The following is a 22,100-nucleotide window of genomic DNA, read 5'->3' as shown; positions in this document are numbered from 1 at the left end:
ATTTGCAAGGTCCACTCCAAATTGCATTCCTCTCTGCTGTCCGCATCCTTTACTGCCTCCATGCCTCCCTGCTCACTACAGGACTTGCTCCCAACCAAGGTTTCTCTACTCCACTGCTCTCATTTCTGACCCAGTTCTTGGGATTCTCCTGGTGACTGTCCATCCCCAGTTTGTTACAGACTTCTCCTAGTCCTGCCTCAGCCTCCAGCTTGCACAGAACTCTGCTTTAATGAACACACGTTCATGTGCCACAGGCTCACTGGCAACTCAGATTTGAAGGAAGAACGAGCCTTGCACACCATGGAAGTGCAATTCCAACCTTTCCCCACTACCACCACTGTGTTTGCCCCTGCCAGCAAAAGCATGGCAGAAACCAGCTTACTGCAGGGATGTGGTAAGACGCCTTTGGGAGGTACAGCAAGAGGGAACAGCCCCAACGCCCAGCACAGTCAAAAGGAGCATAGAGAAAAATCCACATTGCTAACGGGTGTGTGGAGGGTAGGGTTAATTCATTTAAAAAGTGGCATAAAATACTTCTGGTACTGAACTAATCTCTCCTTACCCTCTTGTACTCTGTTTCTACTGACCTTTTAAACAGTGTTACATACACATTTGGACTCTTCTGTGGCAACCCCAAAACAAGGCAAGCTCTCAGGCTCAGAGTTAATTTTCTTCCACCTCTTTGCCACATACCGATCTCCTGCATGGAAAGCATGCCCTGCACAACCCCATACAACACTGCTGCACAGACAGATTTTTCCCTCCACAGCCTGAAAACTCAGCCTGTGCTAACCATGGTCCATCTGGAGGCAGACCTAGAAGCTTACAGAGTTTAAAAGCCTTGGCAGTTTTGGCAGATGAGCCTGTTATTTCCTTAAACGGGATCTCTTTGGTGTCTGGAGCTTACAAGGTCTCTCAGGACAGCTCCTAGAAATCCCATCAAAGGGCTTCCAGTGGCCTGTGAAGGTTCGAGTTTGGGTCAAACACAAGCTATTTGCTGTCACCTAATTTTGCAATATCAAGTTCCCAAGGAGCAGCAATTCCTGTTTTCGGAGACAACCATTCAAAATGATCTCATTTATGTTATCATATTGATAAAAACATCTCATGAGCCCCTGTCCAGTGTTCATAGGAGTCAGCTAGAACATTCCCACTGATTTCACCAGGCTTTGGAATTAATCTTTCTGGGAAAACTAATGAATAAAGGCTTGTTAAAGGATAAGTTTGTTAACAAGCTTCTTAAGAATAATTAATGAAATGAAAAGCACGATTAAAGACATGGTTTTCATCTGCAAATGCTTTGAGCCGTTAGTGTTTTTGAACAATGGAAATTTAATAACCCAATCACCTTAAAAAAAGCCTTTTGTGTACACAGTGGTGAAGACATTTCAGACACATGAATTCTCCCGCATTATTTCTGTCATTGTCTCATTATTTACAGTCTGCCTGCTTGCTTGTATCCACTCACTTTCTGCAGAAAGGGTAGTATCTGGTCTGGGGGATTATTTTGGGTTTGGGGCTTTCTTTAACCTTTCTCACATGACCAGCACAATTGGATGGTACTGAAATAGAAATAAACATAGATAACTAGTGTGAATGAGAGAAGGAAAGTTATAAGGGAAAGCAAATCACAGCAGCAACTACAAATCTTTTAAATGCAGACCAGAGACCTGTAGAAGTAAATATTCTTAACCGAAGGGAATGTTAACTAGGCTAATCTATATGACAGACAGAGCAAGGCAATGCTTTTTTAAGCAGGCTCAAAATATATAGCTAACATCTGAGAAAGTATATTAATGAAAACTCTCTATATATGAACCATTAACACTGATAGCTATAAAATAACGCTCAGTGAAAAAGCCAGGTAGCAATAGTCCTGAACAAAACATGGTATAAATCACACTTTTCCATTTTGATGTCTACTTAGGACAGGTTCAGGCTGCACAAGGAAGAGGACAGAATACAGGTATGCCTTAAATTAGTAATAACTAGTAGATTTGTATTGTAAGAATACTAGAAAACCTTGTGTTTAAGTTCCATGTACTAACTAATATAATATTTTCAAAGCATTCAGGGGCACTTCCACCTCTGCAAGTAACAGGAATATTTTACGAGCCAATACAGGTAAAGGCATTACAATCCCGTCTCTAAGTCCTCCCCATAGCTAGTTCCACCACTCACATCTACTGAGTCATGCAGTAATGCACTGCTTTTCATTCCTAACCACATTCATAGCAGGATGCAGTGAGAGCAGATATTGCATGGGTTATTGTGTGACAATAGTGCAACATTTAGGAAAAAAAATGAAACAAATAATTAAACTTAGAATTAAAATAGTACTCTAAAACCATTTATAAAGGTCTTTTATAACATTTGCTGATGCAAAATGAGAGGGGAACTTTGTGTCTGTGTAAGTTTGGGGGATGAAGGCCTGACCCTGAGAGGAGACACGTGTTTTCAGTTTCCAGGCCCTGAGCATGATGAGCATCTCAGGACCTACTACCAGTTGTTCCAGTGCACCAGTGAATAGCTGTACTGTGCAGCACCTACTAACATTTAAACTATCCTGCTTTTGCAACCTCTTTCAGCTTTTAAATTCTTTTTTTTTAATTCATTGTTTCCATCTTCCTTTTCCATTTGGTTTGAAAACATGTGCAGAAAGACAGTTCAGAGCCACTGCATCCCTTGCGATCGTGCTTCTCTCTCCTCGCCCACTGGTGTCTAACCTCTCACCTCTTTGTTGGATCACACAGGTATTCAGCGCCAAGAGCCTGTTGCCACCTTCCAGAGGGCTGCCAGCTCTACAGCCCACCTGGGTGAGCAAGATTGCTAGCAGCAGATTTTCTGCTCTCTTTTATAGTTTTAGCAACCCCAAATTAGCCCTGAGGCAGTACTGCAGATCGTTTTCATGTGTGCTGGAGGAGGACCAGGGCAAGCCTCACGCACTGAATGCCAACTAGCAGCTTCCTGAATGAGAAAGGCAAAGGACAGCTCTGTCCCTGGCGAGCTGTTGTTTCAGGCCATGGGAAACAACATCTACTGCAGTGTTTGCAATTTTCCTTATTTGTTAGTCAAAATGAGAAACAAAAAAACCAGCTCTGTGCAGCCTATCAGGTCTGCGATCAAGCTAAATCTAATCTTCTGTTCCCAGGAGCCTCCAGGCTGATTGCAGCATAGAGGTTGACTTTAATACTGAGGGTAGAAACATCATCTGTACTTTCCTTCCTCCCTGGCTGTGCAATTTACCATCCTTCACCAGCAAGCAGCCCCATCAGCAGGCACTCTGCAAGGCCAACAACAACTTCCCAGGGCTCCAAAGCGCTCGGTGCACGCACAAACACTAACTCTTCCTTGACAGGACAGCAAAGTTTCTCAGAGATGGATTTTGTCTGGGAACAGCCACAGCATGGTGAGGGATGGGAGCTGGGGTGGCAGCAAGGCAGGCAGGGCTGCCTCTCACCAACAAGGGCTGCAGACCCACACAGCCCCAACAAGAAGAGCAGAGCCGGTCTGGTGGTGGTACCCAGGGCCAGCCGACAGCCCAGGCTGCCACGCAAGTCCCCAACGATGAGACAGGTCTGACCAACTGAGGCAGGACCCAGACCAGCAAGGCAAGGTCAGGATCAGGATAGAAAGGTACAAGACTAGACACAGGCACAAGGAGCAGAGGCGAGGGTGCGGGCTTATGTGCTGTCCCCGAGCAGCGCAGGTGGAAGCCCCCACGGATGCCTCCCACAGCCCTTTCTCACAGCTCCACTGTTGCACCCAAGCCTGGGCCAAAGCAATAGAGCTGTGCTGCGACAGAGCTGACCTCTAGCATGGGCAACCAAACCCCTTGGGGAGGGAGAAGCTGTAGCACATGAGGGTGCTCCCAGGGCCCTGTGGGCTTTGGTGAGAGCTGGGAGGCACAGGAGGAGTACTGCAACAAGAGAGAGCAAAGTGGTCGTTGACACTGAGGTTAGAGGACGTTATTATTCAGTAGAACTTTCTGGATAATACCGGCCAAGTAAGTTTACCCAGCAATCTCCTCATCAAAATGACAATTTGTAGTTGACCTAGGTGCAGCATATTTAAAATGGGTACACTTCTCCTCCTAAGATTTACTCTGTTCCCTCACTTTTCTACCTCTCTTCCTCGCTTCTGTCTCCTCTTCTTTCTGTTTTCCATCCGTGTTTGTCTTTCTCATATTTTTTGGCCGTATCGATGTCACAGCCATTTCTTTTTTTCTAATCTCACATTTTTTGTGCTCCCTGACTCCCTTTGTCCTTCTCAAAGTCTAGTGCCCACCTTCAGAGGGGAGACAGTATTTTCCTGGACTGAACAGCAGAGCAAATATGTTGCCTGTAAACATGCTGGTCATGGCAATGCACTAATTATGTGACACCACACATAGGGTGGGGATAGCCTGGGGTGGCAGACCTGACTTCCTGGGAGGGCTGAAATGGGAAAAGCCCTAACATCTGGACCAAAGGATGTGCTGGCTAATCCTCACGCTAGTCGAATCTTTGCCAGAGAAGCAGGGGAACATAGTGCTGAGTCTTGTTTAAATCAGAGTTTGACCCCACCTAATTGCTTAAGGCACCTTAAGGTCCACCCAAGGTGATTACAAAGCACAAATTTCCCATCATAAATGATTCTGTTTTCTTCATCACAGAACAAGATGGAAAAAACCCACAAACACATACCTGCCATACTCCCAATGAGTCCTGATCTTTTTTTCAGCCCAGGTTTTGGCAGCTTGGATGTGTTTCCAAACAGCCAATTTTTCTAACAATCAAAGGGAAATTCCTGAACAAGTCCTTGCTTTCTAGGAAAGGAGAGTTGTTTTTCTTGATCCTACCAAGCATGTGCATGCTGCTCTGCAAACAACAGTGATCAGTTCTGTGGGTTTGGCCAGGCTGTCGAGGAAGTTCCTCTCATCGGCTCAGGTTAGCAAAAGGGTGTGCTGGTAAAACACCCTCCCCAACACACCGGTTGCCTGCACAGCTTCTCACTGCACATGCTTCAGAAGGTCCCAACTCTTCCAAGCTCTTGACAATGCACATTAATTCCCTTGAAATCCCATACTCGCTTAGCCCAGAATTTTTTTTGAGACAATTATACTGAAGAGTTGTGGTGGTGGTGTCTTTTTTTTTTTCTTTTAAAGACCAGTCTTGGAGTATTTTAAAAATCAACCCTTGATTTTTATGGGCACCATCAGGTGGAACAAAAAAAGCCCTAGCTACTTACAAGAATAATAATTTCCTTTTCAGATATGCATTTCATTGAGAGCTTTCTTCATTACGTGTCTATGACTACATGCAAGAAATAAAGCTCTTGCCTGGATTTATGGGTCACTCAGAAAGCTGTGTATTCTGCATATTTGCAGCCAGCTACCCAAAAATCTTAGCACTTATCTAGCACTTTTCTTCATTAAGAAGGAAAACACAGGGGCTTTCTCACCACAGAAAGTTTTAAAAGGGTGAGAGCCATAAGAAGACTGCTTGAAGAAGCCATAGACAGCTCCCACCCATAGGGATTTGGACAGACTAGAGCACCTGTGGTCATTTGAGTTGAAGTAGTTCTTGAAAAGAGTGAATCTAGAAAAACTTCAGCATTGCTCCTACTGACAAAAAGCAGTTTTTTCCTGTTTCAGCATCTGTCTGTCTTTTTTTAGCTTAACCAGTCAGAGAAGTTAGGGGAGTTGTGCTCTGAGGTTAGTCCCTGGCAATGAGCTGGCAGCAGGAGCAAACCTGTGATACATGGGACAGGCACATTCCATTGCTCTGCATCCTTCAGCTCACGTCCCTGCTTATGAAGAAGAGAAAAGATGGGCAGATCTTTGCGCAGCTCCTCAGCTGGTTCCACGTGCCATGCACTTCCTACCGCTTTAAGCACGTTTTCCACTGCAACTCACACAGCAGCATATTTGTACAGAAGACTCAAGGAGTGCAGGGTCTTCTTCATGATTTGCTCTTTGGCTGTTTTTTTCCAGCTGGTCAGGCTGAAAAGTAGCTTCATATGAATCTTTTCTTTTCACAGTTACTGGACGCTTCTCCACCCTGGGAGGGTGAAGCACACCTCTTGAGATTATCTACTCACAAGCTGGTTTCACTGAAATCTGTTGTTCTCAATGACAGCATTCAGGAGACACCTTGGCCACTCTGGTAACAAATGAGCACCACCACATAGGGTCCTCCTGCTCTGCAACCAGCACCCCTAGCTCCAGTCGCTGCTGTTTCCTTATGAGTCTGCTGAGGGATGTAAAAAATTCTTGTAAATGACCCTGCCCAGGTGGATGCTAAACTAGGAATATTCCTCCTGTCTTTCCTCCTGTTTCCTTCCCCGTTACCCCAGCCTGCCCTTCCTTCACCCTACTTCTCCTCCTAAGCAAAATCACAGCAAAACTTCTGTGTGTATCATGACTGACTTCTCAGCCCTTTGCTTTCCTCAGTTTTCAGATTCTTCATAGGGTGTCTAAGCAGTGCTCAGTGTAAGGAGGGAAAGGGGTCTGGAAAAATCACCTTAGCAATAAAACTTGATGGGGTTCCTCCTACCCTAAGGGAGACGATACATCTTAATCAGCCATCTGTCTCATGCAACAAGTCTCCCTCCCAAAGAGAAACTGATAGCTCCTTGCTGGGATGGCAACCTAAGGACAAGGTCAGTGCGCTCACTAGGCTGGAGGATACTGGCAAGCCCGTCACTTTTTCCAGACTTACATTGTGGTTCACCCACTGGCTCTAGTCAAGAGCACACCAGCTGCCAGTCTGAGCAGGGAATCTCAGGCACGGGAGGCAGTATGGATTCAATGGGCCTGAGATATACGTCTTTGTAAACCACCCTGAACAAACCTGGAGATGGACTGTGAGGGGTCAAGGATCTCACCAGTGCTCCTTGGTACTGTTCTTGTCCTGGTCAACTGCAAGGGCTTTCATCTGGCTGTAACCCAGAGCAAAACATCACTTTTTGGGAAAGCTCTTCAGCAGGCTCCAAAACCAAAGACACTTTGGGGTTTATTTATGAAAGCAGAAGTTTTGATGAAGTTTTCCATGCCTGATAGGCTGCAAGCAAAATTTAGACAACTTCTTTGTGTTTGGATGGGCTGAGGGGATAGAGAAATCTGTAGATGAGAGGTACTTGCAGATTTTCAGTGGAAAACAACCTAAGCCCAGCAAAAATATACTGAAGTCAGTATACTTGCCTCAGTGTCAATGCAATTTAGAGGAACAAGACTAAAACAGATCTAAAGAGGTGTATTTAAAATCATAAAAAAGATTAGTGTTCTGGAGGCAGTGATACGAGGCTCCTAAATATGGCTTGAAATGCATGCATAAAGGTTTCCAGGTTTACTGATTTCCTTAGCTCCTAGTTGTTTATGATAATTCACTGTATGAATTGACCATTCTAAATTGAGCCAGAACTTTGTAATCTCTAGTAATTCCATTATTTTCAGTAATATTTTTTCTTCTCTTTCGTGTGTGAAAGCAATGGAAACAGACTCGTGGAAACCTGGATTGAGTCTTTTTGACACAGGTAAATATTTAAAGCATCCAGTAACTAGTCTGGGAATAGTTGGTTTCCATCGCACATGGGAAAAACTAAATCTATTCATCAGGCGCATGACACTGCTGATAAAAATCTCATTTTAAGGAATAATTACAGTATTTAAAATTATAAGCGAGGTATGTCATTTACATCTTAGTAGTTAAAATTATTCTGCACTTGCATCAGTCTCGAGTTCCTGCCTAAAGCAAGAGCAGAACAGATGAGCTCTGGAAAGAGTTGGCAGCTACACTGCAGGAAAGGGGTTCTAGCTACTGAAATCCATTTGTAAATAAGAAGGTATTTTGGGAATGCCACAGTTGGGATCACAGTCTAGAGCTGCAATCAGTGAAGAAGACGACAGATTATTCTGATATCAATGTACTTAGGAAAGACATTCAGATAAGAAAAGGTGGGTTTAAGCCGAGTGTAGAGAATAATGAGCAACATTGAATTTTCTGACATTTTAGCCTTAAAAACTTACAATATGGAGATGACAACATTTTTATAAATACTGGCGAGTGAGGGGAAAAAAAACCCCTACATTTGTAGCAGGCTCAAGTAGCAATGAGACTAAGACTTGCACAACCCTTAATCAGAAGCAGTTACCAGCTGCAGATTCTATGTGTTCAATATTTAAGGGATCCCTTTCCTCAGGAATATTGAAAGCAGACTACACAAACTACAGGCCAATTCGTGACAGGGTACACTCTCTCTTACGAGGGGCTGGACCATCCAATACAAGTTGCCTTTTCCATCACCGGTTTTGTTGCTTGAGAGGGCTGTGCTGATGGCCCTTGTAAAGACCATTCCCTTGAACACTCAGCTTACTTCACAGCTGAGGCATGACTAATCCTTGCACTCGCTGTGACGAGCAGCATAGCCCATACGCGTTAGCTTGCAAATCCGGTGTCAGCAGCAGTGGCTGTTGAGTCAAAATTTGCATCGTCCCAAACATGAACAGATCTCCCTTCTCCAGCAGCAGCCGTCTGAGCCAGAGAGAGGAAGCGTTTCTATCCTCTGAAGCTTAAGCCATCAGTGTGCTTACTGAGAAAAAGCTACAGCACTAGGGCCAGGGGTGCAGAGGGGTATTTTGAGGCAGAAAATGACAGATTGCATTAAATGCAATGAGAGGTTGGGCACGGGGGAAGGGGTGTTGTATCAATAGTTTCTCAGCAACTGAAGTGCCTGCGTAGACTCATGTGATAAAGGCTGATGAATTCAGACTGTCACTTCAAAGGAATGGTTTCTCGTGTAGATGTAGTCACTACTGTCTTACGTAAATGAATGGGAAGTTTAATCAGCATGGACAGCTGTGACAATCAGTGAAGGGAACTTTAATTAGCATGGAGTAGACTGCCCATGCAGAGAGTTGAAATTCCCATGGCAATAAGAACATTAAATTGGACTGGCAGAACAGGGACGCCCATAGAGACTGACCACCTCCCCAATTAGTTGGGGAAGATTATTTGGTGGGTGACCTTATTGTTACACTAAGCACAAATCAGCCAGCTGACCCACAGCCTTCAAGAACTGGTAATTGCACTGGCAAGTAAAAATGAAAAGTGCTGCATCGCCTACACTTGGGTTTTCCATACCAACAAAGCTAATGTCAGCTGTATGCCTGGGTAAGGAATACAGGTTTTATTGGATGCAGATAAATGCATGAGGCAGATAACTATGAATTAGCTTCCCTGTACAATTTAGTTGCTAAAATGAGTGGCACCTGTTAATATCTAATTTCACAACAGTGTTAAATCCACCTCCTTTCTGTTCTGCAAATAAGGCAAGTGGGGAGAACTGCACATATGGGATACCAAGCTGGCACATGTGAGGTATGTGGTACGCAGGCTGCAGGATGAAGCATGGCTTTGGTCTATTACTGAGGAACTGTTATGTGCCCATCTAATTAAAGACTGTACTGGAATCTACACAGTCAGGAGGGCAAGCTGCTGACTATATCAGGTTTTAAAGAAAAAAACAAAATAATTCTCATCCATGTGGATGACAAAGAGAGCCTATGTACCGGTCCAAGCCATTGCTTCCTTTGTCTCTCTCATGTTGCCCATAGCTTCTGCATCAGATAAACCCACCATTAGTCAGTGCTGCCAGCAAAAAAAGCCATCTTCCCTCCCAGCCACCCTCTACCCAGGCACCTGCGTGGCCATAGGGTGAGCTGCGTCAGGGAGCTGGTCCAGCCCATCATTAACCTTTTTCCTTCTTCTCAGTTTAACTCCGCTCCTTCCCCCTTCTCCCTGTGTCCCACCGACACCAGGCAGACACAGGAGCTGGTGGTGGGGCAGGAGCAGGCAGGAGGGTGCCTGGCAAGAGGAGGGCTCTGCTTTTGGGCAGTGGGACTGGTTTGCACCACCTGAAAGCGTCTGTGGGACTGTGCCTGCAGGCATTTACACACAGGCAAAACAAGGGCAAAGAGGGGGCATTGCCAAATCGTACTGGCAAGTTTTCCTCTCCTGGGTTTGGGAGGCCATGGCTGCTGGTGGAGCGGCAGGGTCGCCAGATGCGAGTGCACGGCCCAGCCTCAGCCTGCAAGAAACACTTGGCCCTGTGGCCACTTCCTTCAAAGTCTCCTGCAGCTCTCGCTCCTTTGCTTTACTTTGCCTGGCTGCTGAACCGCCCTTCTTTGCATTTATCCAAGGAGCAGCCACCGACACACACCAGCCTAAGCTCAAAATTCACTCTCCTCCTCTAACCCTCTCCTGTTTACCCTCCCTGTACCGCTGCTGCTTGCATCTCGTACCGCTGGTGTCTCCCCAGGTCACACTCGTGCTTCGCTGTGCCTGCAGCTAGCGGGTTTTCTCCCATCAAGTATTTTCAGTTAAAATACTCCTCAGTCACCCACGCCCCACTACACCTCACATGGCAGAGGGTTTATCTCTCACAAGCAGCACCTGCACCTGTACAGGATTTGCCTCATGCCCTTCCTCAGGCCAAAGGCAGATTTGGTCGCTGGCAGCCAGACTTTCAGGCCCGAGACAGGTCAGAAATGTTTGCTGCAGCAGATGTCACTGGACAGAGCTGTTTTGCATCCCTCCCTGTTCCAAAAACGTCACTTTTCCTCAGTCAGGAGCCAGTGCCCACCCTCATGCAGGGCTGCCCCAGCACCACCACCCTGCCTCCCCGTCGATGTCTCTCCCACCCAAATGGGCCTCCTGTGGGCAAGCGCAAACCACCAGGAGCCCTCTCCCCTGTTCCTTGCCTGCAACCTCGTCCCAGGTGTGCAGAGGAGGGGCAAGACAAGAGGCACAAGCCAGCAACGTGCTGGACAACAGCTCCAGCCAGGAGGGATGGAGCCAGCTGGAAGTCTGGCTCGCCAGCCCACCTTCGAAGGGGGCCAGCCTGCTCTGCCAGGAGAGGGCCGGCTCCACTAACCGTGGGGGTGAGGCATTTCTGGCACAAAAGTCAGCGTTGGGATGGGTGGAGAGCCCCTGTGCCCTTTCCAGAAAGCATCTGCTCCAAAGCTTGGGTAGAAGCACGGGGAAGCTGCGCACGGGGGCTGCAGACACGGTGTGCACAGTGACAAAAAGCAACACCAGACCTGGGGCTGTCCTAACCCAGCCGGTCATAGCCCATAGCCAGGGAAATTCTCAAACAAAACACACAAAGAAATCACTAGCTCTTGCCATAAACAAAGCAGGGTTAATCTTTGTGCCCTTCACCTGTTTCATTCCTATGTGACCACATGGGCTCGTGTACAAGGCCAAGCCCAGAGCTCCAGCTAGCTTAGTGTCCTAGCTCTAGCGACAGGCAACAGCAGATGGCTGGGGACGAGCAAAGCGGAAGGAAATCACACAGTGCTGCCGTTAGCAGGTCTGTTTATTCCCTGCAGTAGAAACTTTCTTCACTGGCAGCTGAATTTAAAAACGAGAAGCCAAAGCAACCTTTCTGTCCCGTGAAGATGCTGCAGTGTGCTATAGCCTCCTGGCAGGGGGTCAGGCATCAGGTTGGCTTTACATTAGGCACTGCGTACTCAGACTTAATACAAACTTGGCCCCTGACCCAAAACTATGCACAGCTTTCAGCATGCATGTGGAAGGACTCAAAGTAGTTGTATTTGCCCCTTATGAGGGGTGGATCATTAGACATAACTGGAATGGAAGTGGGAGTGGTGATGGAGGGAGCTGGAGCTGGTATTTCCACCCATTTTCTTGGCTGTTTTCTGCATTATTATGGCTTGGTCGTTAATATCTTCAGCAACCAGTTTAGGCGGTGCATGTGCTCAGAGCTGTTACACCTCCAGTCGTATTTAGGTGGTGACCTTTGCTGATGCCCCTTTGCCACCTGCTCTCTTTACATACGGTCTCATGCTTGGCTTGCTTGTGGCTGGTGGCTGTGGAGACACAAACTCTGTAGCACCTAGTAATTTCTCATCTTTTTTCTATATTAAGCTCACATTTTCCAAAGTTACCTTTTTACTGTCTCTCTGAAGTCTGTAGTCTTTCTTCAACTTATTTGGTGATGGAGATTTAAGCCATTCTGCTGTTCTTTTGACCAACTGCTTCCTTGGTGAGCGTTTGGTTTGGGGCTTGTCTGATAATTGCTGTCTCGTCTGAGGATTATCCCAGCTAAATCCCCTTAATCTTGTCATGCTGTAGTGAAGAGAAACAGCTCTTTGCCCTTGCTTGGGAGGGAGATGCTGTACTGTAGGAGACTCACCAGACATTCAAGTCATGAGTGAAGTTCAGCATTTTCAAACCTTCTGACGCCAGCCTGATGATGCTCTGTGAGTCACTGCATCTCACAAGGATATAAACTCATGTTCCCAAGGCTGCTACCATCCAAATATCTCAGCTGGGGCCTCAGCTAAAATCCACTAGTGACCCGTGAGACTGTTTCCCATGACTTGACTGTAGCTCTCTGCCACTATCTACCCTGTTTCTTTTGTGCTTTCCAAAATAACCCCGTCCTCCAGGAGCACCTGAGGGGCTGTGGCTTGCATTGTTTCCCCAGCTGTAACATGGTGGGGTGAGTCTCTGCCTGTACCTTCCTCTCCAGACAGAAAAACAACATGCTAAATCTGTCGCTCGTCTGCTTCCGACGTTGTGCAGCTCATTGTAAAGCACAGGTGAAGCACGGCGAGCCAGTGGGGTGGCAGCGCCGGTTCTCTCAGGGGCAAAGCACTGGGAGGTCACCACCCCACACCATAGCCACCAGCCTCTGCACCTGAGGAACTGCTCTCAAGCCCTTGCAGTGAGGGGACTGACTCACAAAGGGGAGTCAAAGTTGGTGCTTGGAGAGATTTTGGTGGCACTTCTAGAAATGCCTCCAGTCCTGTTTTATCCTAGAAGTGATGTAGGTGGAAAAAGGTAAGCTCCAAGGATGTGCTCCCCATCCTCGTTTCCCTCCCACGTCAATCCTCAGGCTGGGGGCACTCTGCAGCCACCCCCTTGCCTGCTTCCTTCCAGAGCGAGGGCAGCCACTGAGCACACACTGATGGAGCCTTTCCTTCCTCTCTCTAGGCTTCAGTTCAAAGGAAGAATTGAATCCAAAGCCGCTGGAGTCCACCTCCCAGAGGAACCCAAGTATGTACTTCAGAATTAATTTCATAATTAAGCATTACCAGTTTATTAATTACACATTGCTAGAATGCATTCAAATTAAAAAGCAAAAGGTAAGTTTTCAAGAAAGCCTAAGAAACTCACAGAATGCATTTTTCCCTTGCAGAGCAACAGGGAGCATTCTCCGCTGACCCCTCTCAAATACATAATTGGTTTTTGCTTCTACAGGGAAGGAAGTAACAGCCAAGATTTAGCTTACCTGGGCAGGGACATGGTGGCTGCTCACCGCTATCTTTTGCCGGGCAGTATCAGCTCCATGTTCTTGGGGTGCAGAGCTTCACTCGGGGATTTTGATGGTGGGGGACAGCAAACCAGTGTGTTGCAGCCAGGGTTAGATGAGCGAGCCCTGCTGACCAGAGCAGGCTCCCGTGGCTATGCTGAGTGTGGGCACCCTTCCCCCAGCAGCGGGTGGGAGGGAAGGAAACCACCTGAGACGGGGACCCGGTGCCTGCCACAGCAAGGAGAGAGGGAATGCAGAGGGAGCATCAAGAATCCCTCAGTCCAGGGATGGAGATGTAGGGTCCCCTGCTCTGAAAAGGAAATCTTCTACAGCCCTTTATAATTAAAGGCAGATTTGCCCATTAACTCATCTTTAGATGGGGCCCAGAGTAGAGGGAGAAAGAGAACGCAAGCTGTGAGTGGAGAGATGGGGTCGTCTGCCCCCTCCTCATGGGAAGCCGCCCTTGGAGAGGGCGCCTCACCCTCCCACCAGCGCCTGGGTCCTCTCTTGCCCATCCTCCAGCAGCTGAACGCTGTCTCTCGCAGAACTGGCATTTCAAGGACTCTTTACATTAACTACTGAACCAAATGTCTGTATATTCCCAGGCACTCCTCCTTATACTTAAAAGTATTTTTTTCCCTACCAAAGGTATCAAATACACCTAAAACTGATACAGAAATAAGGGAAAGAAGAAGAAAAGGGGAAGGATCTGCCCTACAGACCCAATTGCACTGCAGGGAAAGCAGAGCTCAGTGTAGCAGAGACACAGGCAAGCACAGCCGTGTTTCCAGCAGTTGAACTGAGATAAGGCACACCAGAATCAAAACTCTCATCCCACTGATAACTTCCAGGACCATAAAAGCTGTAACTCAGACCTTGCCTCCCTGCAAATCAGAAAGTGCTCAGCTCCCTACAGAGTACCTTTTAGCCTGTGCTTTTGCAGAGTCCCACTAATATCCCAGCACCAAAATACTCCTGTTGTCTGAATCCTCCCCCGAAATTAAGTCTGTATATAAGTGTACGTACATCTTTGCATGCCTGGACGCTGCTGGCTAACAAACTCCCCTCTTTCCACATATAGCCCACATGGTGTAGCTCCCTTTGAAGGACAGGAAATTCAGGAAAACTTGGCCGTTAATTGAGGTATTATTTGTTGTGGGTTCCCGGCCTTGCCTCAAGATCTGCTGTGAATGAACACGGTTCTCAGTCACGCTCCTATAATTCAGCATTATTAAAATTAGAAAAACAGACAGCTACAGGAGAAAAAATTGAAGGTAATGAGACGGGAGGCAGTTGCATAAGCCAGTAAGAACAATTGGCGCTTTGTAGCCTTCGGGCTACCTAATGATTAAAACACACTATTTTGGACAGTCTGATTGGTAGGAGGCATCATCGGAGGGAAACCAAGAGATGGGGATGACCCGGACGCCAGAGGGGGAAAAATGTTAATTAGCACTCTAGTTAAGCCAAATTTTGATCCCGCTCCTGGTTGCAGTCCAACCGATGAATGTTTTGCCACCAACTTGCAGAGATGTAAAAGCAGGCTGGCAGTGATGAAGACAGCATTTGCAGAAGCACAAAAATGAGGTTCATCTGTGTAATCAGAGGGAAGAGTTTGTTTGGGTGCAGGTGTAGCTTTTTGAGAATATTGCTGTCAGCCCAGAGAGGCAACACACAACAGCACACTGCTGCTGCTGCACACACAGGTACAAGCCTACAGCTACCCGTGAAAAGAGCCCCCTGCTCAGTCTGAACACACCAAGCGAAATCATCATCCCCAGTATAAGCTCCAGCCCAGAATGAAGCTGGTGAATGGTTCTCATTCAGAAGCACAGAGCTGCCAGGATTGCTGTCAGCAGCTCCTTGAAGAGACCTCATGATGTCCTTAGCCCCAAGGCACATCCTGGGCATCACACGTTTAGGGAACTGAGTGGGTCTTCTCTCCCTTCTGAGCAGCATTAACACGATATGTGAAGAACTGTTTCTGTTACATCTATTATATCAATTAAGCCCACAAAAGCGTAACCAAGGAAATCCCTGTAGTCTGTGCTCTGCAGGTGGCCAGACCACAAAATCCAAGGGTCACATCTGGCTTTACAAACTCCCATCACCTCTGGGCTGTGAATAAAGCAGGCCAAGCCCAAGCCATGGCTCTGAGGGCACAGGACACGAGCCAGCTTGCTCCTGGTGTGGCTGACCTCTCCTCCCTAGCCCCCAAATGCAGTGCTCCCAGACTGACCCCTGGGGACAGCTTCTTGACTTTTTGTTACCCAGCCGGGCTTGGATGTTGTATGGGAGAAAATCATGCCAAGGACCGTGTTTACCAATGAGCAGGACAATGAGCCCCCAGCTGTGACTTCTCCTTGTCAAAGGCTTTTTGGTAGGGCTTGCCCAGCAGGACAAGTCACTGAATGCAGACTTTTCAGGCCTTTGCTTCTCACAAGAAGCACACGTATAAGAAAGGACTAAAAATATTTTCCGTGTTTCTGTGTCTCTCCTCAGATTGCAAGGTTGATTTGTCCTTCTTGATGGATGGGAGCTGGAGCATCGGTAAACGCCGCTTTCAGCTCCAGAAGCACTTCCTTGGTAACGTGGCTCAAGCCCTTGACATCGGCAGCACTGGTCCTCTGATGGGCATCGTTCAGTACGGGTAAAAGCTTCTTGTGCAGCTACTCCCATTGCTGCAGGGCACAACTGCGCACTCTGGCAGCTGTAGCTCTGCGGCTGATGCATGCTAAAGCTCTCGCTCCAGCTCATAATCAGGAACTGGGTAGCACGGATGGGTCCTAAAGCTTTTGTATTCTTGCATGCGAAGCAAGAAACTGACAGCTGCTCTCATCTCTTCTTTTAGCGATGACCCTTCCACAGAATTTAACTTAAAAACTTATGCCAACTCCAAGGACCTGAGAAACGCCATTGAGAAAATCCCACAGAAAGGTGGACTTTCCAACGTTGGTAGGTGATGGGGCTGCCTGCACGTTCTCAGCTCAGGGAGGGCTCCAGAGCCCGGGTTGTAGTGAGCCCACACCTCTTCACCGGGTACAGAGGCTGTGACTGAACAGTGCTCAGTGCTAGGGCAGGGCTGGTGAGGGGGTACCGCTCCTCCCACTGTGACCTGCCTGCGTTGGTCCACGACGCTGCGAGTCCATTGCAAGTGGACAACATTTACCTTTCTCCTTGTGGGCAGGTCCCACTGATGTGTTGGGGATCCTTGCTAACCCACCTTGTCACCCCCAGCCCCTATGGGGTGCAGGGAGTGGGCAGATGGCGCTCAGTGCAGGAGGGCTCAGGAGGCACTGGCACCAACAGCAGCAACCTACCCTCCTGCTCGAACAGCCACACAAACCACTCTCCCCGGCTCTCGGCAGGGCTCCAACACTTGAATCGGCCCTCTGCCTACCATTTCATGAGATATTATCAGGCAGAGTGCTTCCAGACCTGTAACTCATCCTCATTGCCTCTTTTATTCCAGGGAAGGCACTTTCCTTTGTTAACAAAAACTTCTTTTCGGATGCAAATGGAAACCGAGGTGGAGCACCCAATGTAGTTGTAGTGATTGTGGACGGTTGGCCAACCGACCCAGTGGAGGAGGCCTCCAGGCTGGCCAGAGAATCAGGGATCAACATTTTCTTTGTCACTATTGAAGCAGCTGCTGAAAGTGAGAAGCAGAACATCATCGAACCAAACTTTGTGGACAAGGTACTTACTGGGCTGGGCTCTGGCCAGGAGCTTGGCTCTGACTACATTTTCCAAGCTGTTTCGTTCAGGGCATTTCCCTTTCCTTCTTACCACTGATGGTTATTTCTTGTCCTGCTTATACTGTCTTGACATCTCCTGTACGAAGAGCCAGGCAGCAATGCTGGTCAGAAGGGGATGAAGTCTCTGAAGTTCTGGTTTGAGACACACCATGGAGCAAATGGCTCTTTACTAACTAACACTGGCACAAACGTGCAGTCATACTGACACGAGAGGTTTTCAAAAAATACAGTAGCGTGACAAAGCACAATTGCAGCCTGAGTTTTCCATGAGCCTCCTGCTGTGCATCTCCCGCCTGGCAAAGGCTGAGGAGCCATGTCAACATAATGTGTGTTGCATTTACAAACAGGTCCCATGCATGCAAATGTTGGGACACTCCCAACACAGGCACATCCCAGTTGTTCAGCTATACTGGATAACTCAAACATTTTGTTTCCACTGTTGATCTGATGTGGGTTATTTTTCTGTTATTTGCTTCTGCTGCTATGGACTTCATGGTAGCTCTTGGAGAGGGAGTAAATCCCTGCCATGTGCAGCAAAAAAAGAGAACGCAAACCTTGAACTATTTATATTTGGCACTAACGGTAGCTGCCTGCTCAACAGTGCTTCAGGGCAAGCTGGCACCCAGTTACAGCAGGAGGTATCTACCAAACGCCAGATCAGGCTGGGCTCAGGAAGCAGGGTTGAGTTATCTGGTATTTTCAGAAAACAGATTCCCATCTGAACCGTATCACTCTACCATGAAATAATCTCCCATGAGTTTCAGAGCTGCTCCAGAGAGCTGCACTGTCTCCGGTCAGCGTTTAATTGGATTGTAGTCTCATTTGCAGTTAATGTTTTTAAAAGGGCAAAGCTACAGTGAGTCTCTCCAAACCTGCCAGGGACACGGCAGAAGTGGGAGTAGAGTGGGCTCAGAACAGGAAGGTAAAGAGGGAACAGTGACTTGATACTGCTGCATCGTAACACTAAAATAGCTGCAAGACAGTAAGAGCAAAGAGCAAGAGAGCAGGACATGGTGAGGAGCCCAGACTGGCGGGAACTGCAACTCCCTTGCAGCTGTTAGGTTTTATGCAAGTCAAGACCAGGCACCAAGAAAACAGTGCCTCAGTCTTTTAAAGCACTCACACACACAAAGTTGATAGATAAAGCCTGGCTTAACAAAATATGCTTACCCAGAGACCTGAGGCATTAGCATTTAAAAGGTGCTAAAGCCAAGGACAATCTGATCCAGCCTGTCCCCACCACTCCCCCCCACCCCACGCTTGACTTCTCCCACTCCCTCCTCTGTTCCACCCCTATTTCCTACCCACACTCACCTGACTCCTGCAGATCTGCTCCTTACAAGTATTCAGTTATAAAAATTAATGATTTCTTTTTTGCTATTTGGCAGAGCCAGCACAATGGGGAATCTTTACGGGCTTTTTGCATTTTCACCAAAATTGCCTGGGTTTTTTCTCTGCTTAGAAGGGTATAAGCCAAGGATAACACAACTTCAGTCTCAGGTTTCCGTTCAAGGCAGTAGGGTTTGTCAGCAGGCAAAACCTTCCTTGTTGCCCTGAACAACGGGAGCTGAAATTGCCACCTGGCAAACACACAGGCTCTCATAATGCCCACTGGAGCCACACTAACAGCAGCTCTGTGATTTGGATGCTTTTTCTGCAAACAACATAACTCTTCTAAAAAAGCCTGACAGGTGGCAAACTTGCTTATTACATTTCTTTCACTACTGTAATACCAGCTCCATCCCACAGCTTTTCAAAAAAAGGCAGGAAAAACTGTCTCATTACACAAGTATCTGTGATGTTACATTGACATCATTTCCCAGGGAAGCAGATGGCGACTGGAAGAGAGGCCACTTCAGACTCCAGCATTGCTCTTTCCAGGAGCCTGTCGTTACAATTCAGCTACATACCCCAGCTGAAACAGGTGGACTGAATTTCCATTGCATTCATCCTTGTGTTACCTTGCAGGCAGTGTGCAGGACAAATGGTTTCTATTCCATCAACGTGCCCAGCTGGTTCAGCCTACACAAGGTGGTCCAGCCTTTGGTGAAGCGGGTCTGCGACACCGATCGGCTGGTTTGCAGCAAGACCTGCCTCAATTCAGCTGACATCGGTTTTGTAATCGATGGCTCCAGCAGCGTTGGCACCAGCAACTTCCGCACAGTCCTCCAGTTTGTAGCCAACATCAGCAAGGAGTTTGAGATCTCTGACACTGACACCCGCATCGGAGCCGTTCAGTACACCTATGAGCAAAGGCTCGAGTTCAGCTTTGACAAGTACAGCACGAAGCAGGACGTGCTGAGTGCTATTAAAAGGATCAGTTACTGGAGTGGCGGGACCAGCACAGGAGCAGCCATCCGCTATGCGTCAGAACAGCTGTTCAGCAAATCCAAACCCAACAAAAGAAAGATCATGATTCTCATTACAGATGGCAGGTCTTATGATGATGTCAGAGTGCCGGCCATGGCAGCTCACCGAAACGGTAAGCTCTTCTATAGCTACCTGCTCTCCCTACATGCCTCAGCATTTATCCAGGTCAGAGAAATGCAGTTTGCTATGATCTGAAGGCACTAGATGAAACTTTATGAAGGAAGAGTAGCACCTCACCCTGGGGTCTCACGGAGCTCTAACAAGAACAGCATCTGTTTAATATCTGAATAAGGAACTTAAAAAAAAAAATCACATAAATCTAGCAAAATGCAGCTATGTCTAGGAGATATCAGGGGATTTCTACAGTCTTAGTAACACATGAAGCCTCCTTTGGCTTTCCAGTCAGGATAGTCATACATCTTCCAACACAACTGTAAGGCATTTGCATTGGAACAAGAATGTGTTGTTCAGACCCAGGGCAGAAGCTTTACTATTGTTTGAACCTTTTTCCTGTTGGCAAAAGGTACTTCCAAAGCACAAACTACACCTTTCCTCCAATTGAAAATACCATTTTTATACAGACTGAGAGCACTGCAAGTCACTGCCCACATTTTTGTGGCCTGGCAACTATGTTTGCAGTATTGGTCTTATATTTAACGCAATGACAACTTTTATGCTCATTCTAAACTCTGGGTTTCTTTCCAGGAGTTATAGCTTACTCCGTTGGAGTTGCTTGGGCAGCCCAAGATGAACTGGAAGCCATCGCAACAGACCCTGATAAGGAGCATTCCTTCTTCGTGGATGAATTTGACAACCTCTACTGCTTTGTTAATCAGCTTATCCAAAATATTTGCACAGAATTTAATTCCCAGCCACGAAATTGATGGACTTGAGAAAGGCAGGACCCTTGGGCACCATGCTGAAGGCACACCAAGTGCCACAGGAGTAATGCCAGCCCTCAGTTCAAGAAATACTGGAGGTGTTTTTCTCTGGCACTTTCCAGTCAGCAAGGCTGATTGCAGCTCTGTCCCGATGCATGATAAAAGCTCTGTGTAGATGGTTTTTTTTTGTTTTTTCCTTGCAGGCTTCAGAAACTCTGATCTAGATGGGTAGCAAAAGAGGCAGTAAACATGGAGGAAATAACTGGAGCTGTTTGAAAAGCTGCTTCCAGTATAGCGCCCTGGCTTGTCTGATTCCCACCTTTGGGCACACACAAGCTCCTTAAAATGTACCACCTGCTTCCCGAAGTGGCCAGGTCCCTTCGGGGAGCGGCCATGCTGTTCAGCTGCTGTGGCAGAAGCACCTCCATGTGGCATTGCCCACCAGATGACACCCAGGTCAGGGCTGAAATACCAGACACTTTTTTTTGGGGGGGACACAACTCAAATTTGAGTACCTTCTTAAAAGCAGGCACTCTCTCCATAAAGCTGTCTTGCCAGCAAGTTAAGCTATTGTAAACTCAAGCATTGAGATTTATCCAAACCCAGAGACTGGAAAGCAAGTCAGAGGAAAGAGTCAAGCTGTGGGACCCTACAACTGTTTGTCAAGCCCAATAAAGCCCCAAATCCACAAAGCAGCCAACACGCATGAACTGGAATCTCGTCTCCTACAGCACAGCATTAATATTTGATTTTGAGAAGTGTCTTGTCCCCTTAGCTCTCTTGCTCCGCTCTTGTGAGGCTCAAGGCCTGCAGGACCACAGGAGAGCTGCCAGGAGGAAGAGACTCTTTGAGAAAAGCTGTGGGTTTAAGTTGCTTGCAATCAGAAAAGCATTTGAGACCCATCACTCTATCGTTAAACCACAGCTCAGAATAGCTTACAGCAGTCTCTAGTGTGAGGAGAGCTATTCAAGAGCCATTAACAGGATTTAAGAGGGAATTATCTGAAGTTCTGTATTACACACCAGCAAAAGCAGCATTTCCAGCATTCACAGATACACTCTCCCAAATTTGGGATTGATTTCTGTTTTATGGATTGATTTCAAAATGAACCAACTACAGCCCCAGATTATTCAAAACACACAGTTGTTTCTTAAGTGAAGAACTAGCCATATCACTAGTCAGTAGGGGAGTAGTGACACATTAATTGGGAATACTACTGAAGTAGCTAAAAAATTACCAATTAAGTAAGCATAATGCAAACTAACGAGAACAGCAGATTCTGCATGATCTACCTGGTGTGGTAACGTAAGCCAGGCTGGGGTCCTCTCAAGAGACTATTGAAACCAATCCCGGATGAAACAGTTTTACACAGAGAAGGTTCAGATTTTCCTCTCAGAACAAACATGCAGTTCCAGCTTTAACATCATCAATATAATAATCAATCAATATAATAATGCTACCCAGACAGAAGATGCAGGGCACCAACAGCTTCCAAAAAAGGCAAAACAAAGACATAAATTATATTTGTATGCAGAGTTTTTAACATTAATCTGTACTGCTACACTTCCGCAGCAATAGCCTCTTGGCTTGAAAAAAGTAAAGATTAAGGATAGAGAGTTAGGTAGAAGCAGAGCAACCCCTGATATCCCCATCTCCTGACCCACCTCCCTCACTACCATTCTGCTGAAAGCGTTCTCTGTCAACAAGGGACATTACATGGGCTGGGCAAAACTCAAACTCATAAACTGAATTTACTGGGGACTTCAGTTCA

At 47.0% G+C, this 22,100-nt stretch overlaps 1 protein-coding gene across 10 annotated transcripts in view; it reads left to right on the top strand.

Moving 5' to 3' along the window:
* Positions 1-21,772, top strand: part of VIT (vitrin) — a 55,412-nt gene extending 33,640 nt beyond the window's left edge. For 2 of the 10 annotated variants that reach the window (XM_052806281.1, XM_052806282.1), the window contains exons 10-19: positions 1,928-1,966; positions 2,068-2,124; positions 2,754-2,816; positions 7,468-7,515; positions 13,002-13,064; positions 15,823-15,970; positions 16,172-16,275; positions 16,793-17,019; positions 19,047-19,560; positions 20,154-21,772. In XM_052806281.1, coding sequence (XP_052662241.1) covers positions 1,928-1,966; positions 2,068-2,124; positions 2,754-2,816; positions 7,468-7,515; positions 13,002-13,064; positions 15,823-15,970; positions 16,172-16,275; positions 16,793-17,019; positions 19,047-19,560; positions 20,154-20,332 — 1,442 coding nt within the window. In that variant the 3' untranslated portion in view covers positions 20,333-21,772. Of the gene's footprint in view, positions 1-1,927; positions 1,967-2,067; positions 2,125-2,744; positions 2,817-7,467; positions 7,516-13,001; positions 13,065-15,822; positions 15,971-16,171; positions 16,276-16,792; positions 17,020-19,046; positions 19,561-20,153 lie in introns of all 10 variants that reach the window. The other 8 variants (XM_052806284.1, XM_052806283.1, XM_052806285.1 and 5 more) reach the window with 8 other exon arrangements.
* Positions 21,773-22,100: the final 328 nt, after the last annotated feature.

The sequence above is a fragment of the Harpia harpyja genome, chromosome 13, assembly GCF_026419915.1.
Source record: "Harpia harpyja isolate bHarHar1 chromosome 13, bHarHar1 primary haplotype, whole genome shotgun sequence".
Lineage (NCBI taxonomy): Eukaryota > Metazoa > Chordata > Aves > Accipitriformes > Accipitridae > Harpia > Harpia harpyja.
Note: the sequence above shows the minus strand (reverse complement) of the source record. Positions and strands in the feature narration are given on the sequence as shown.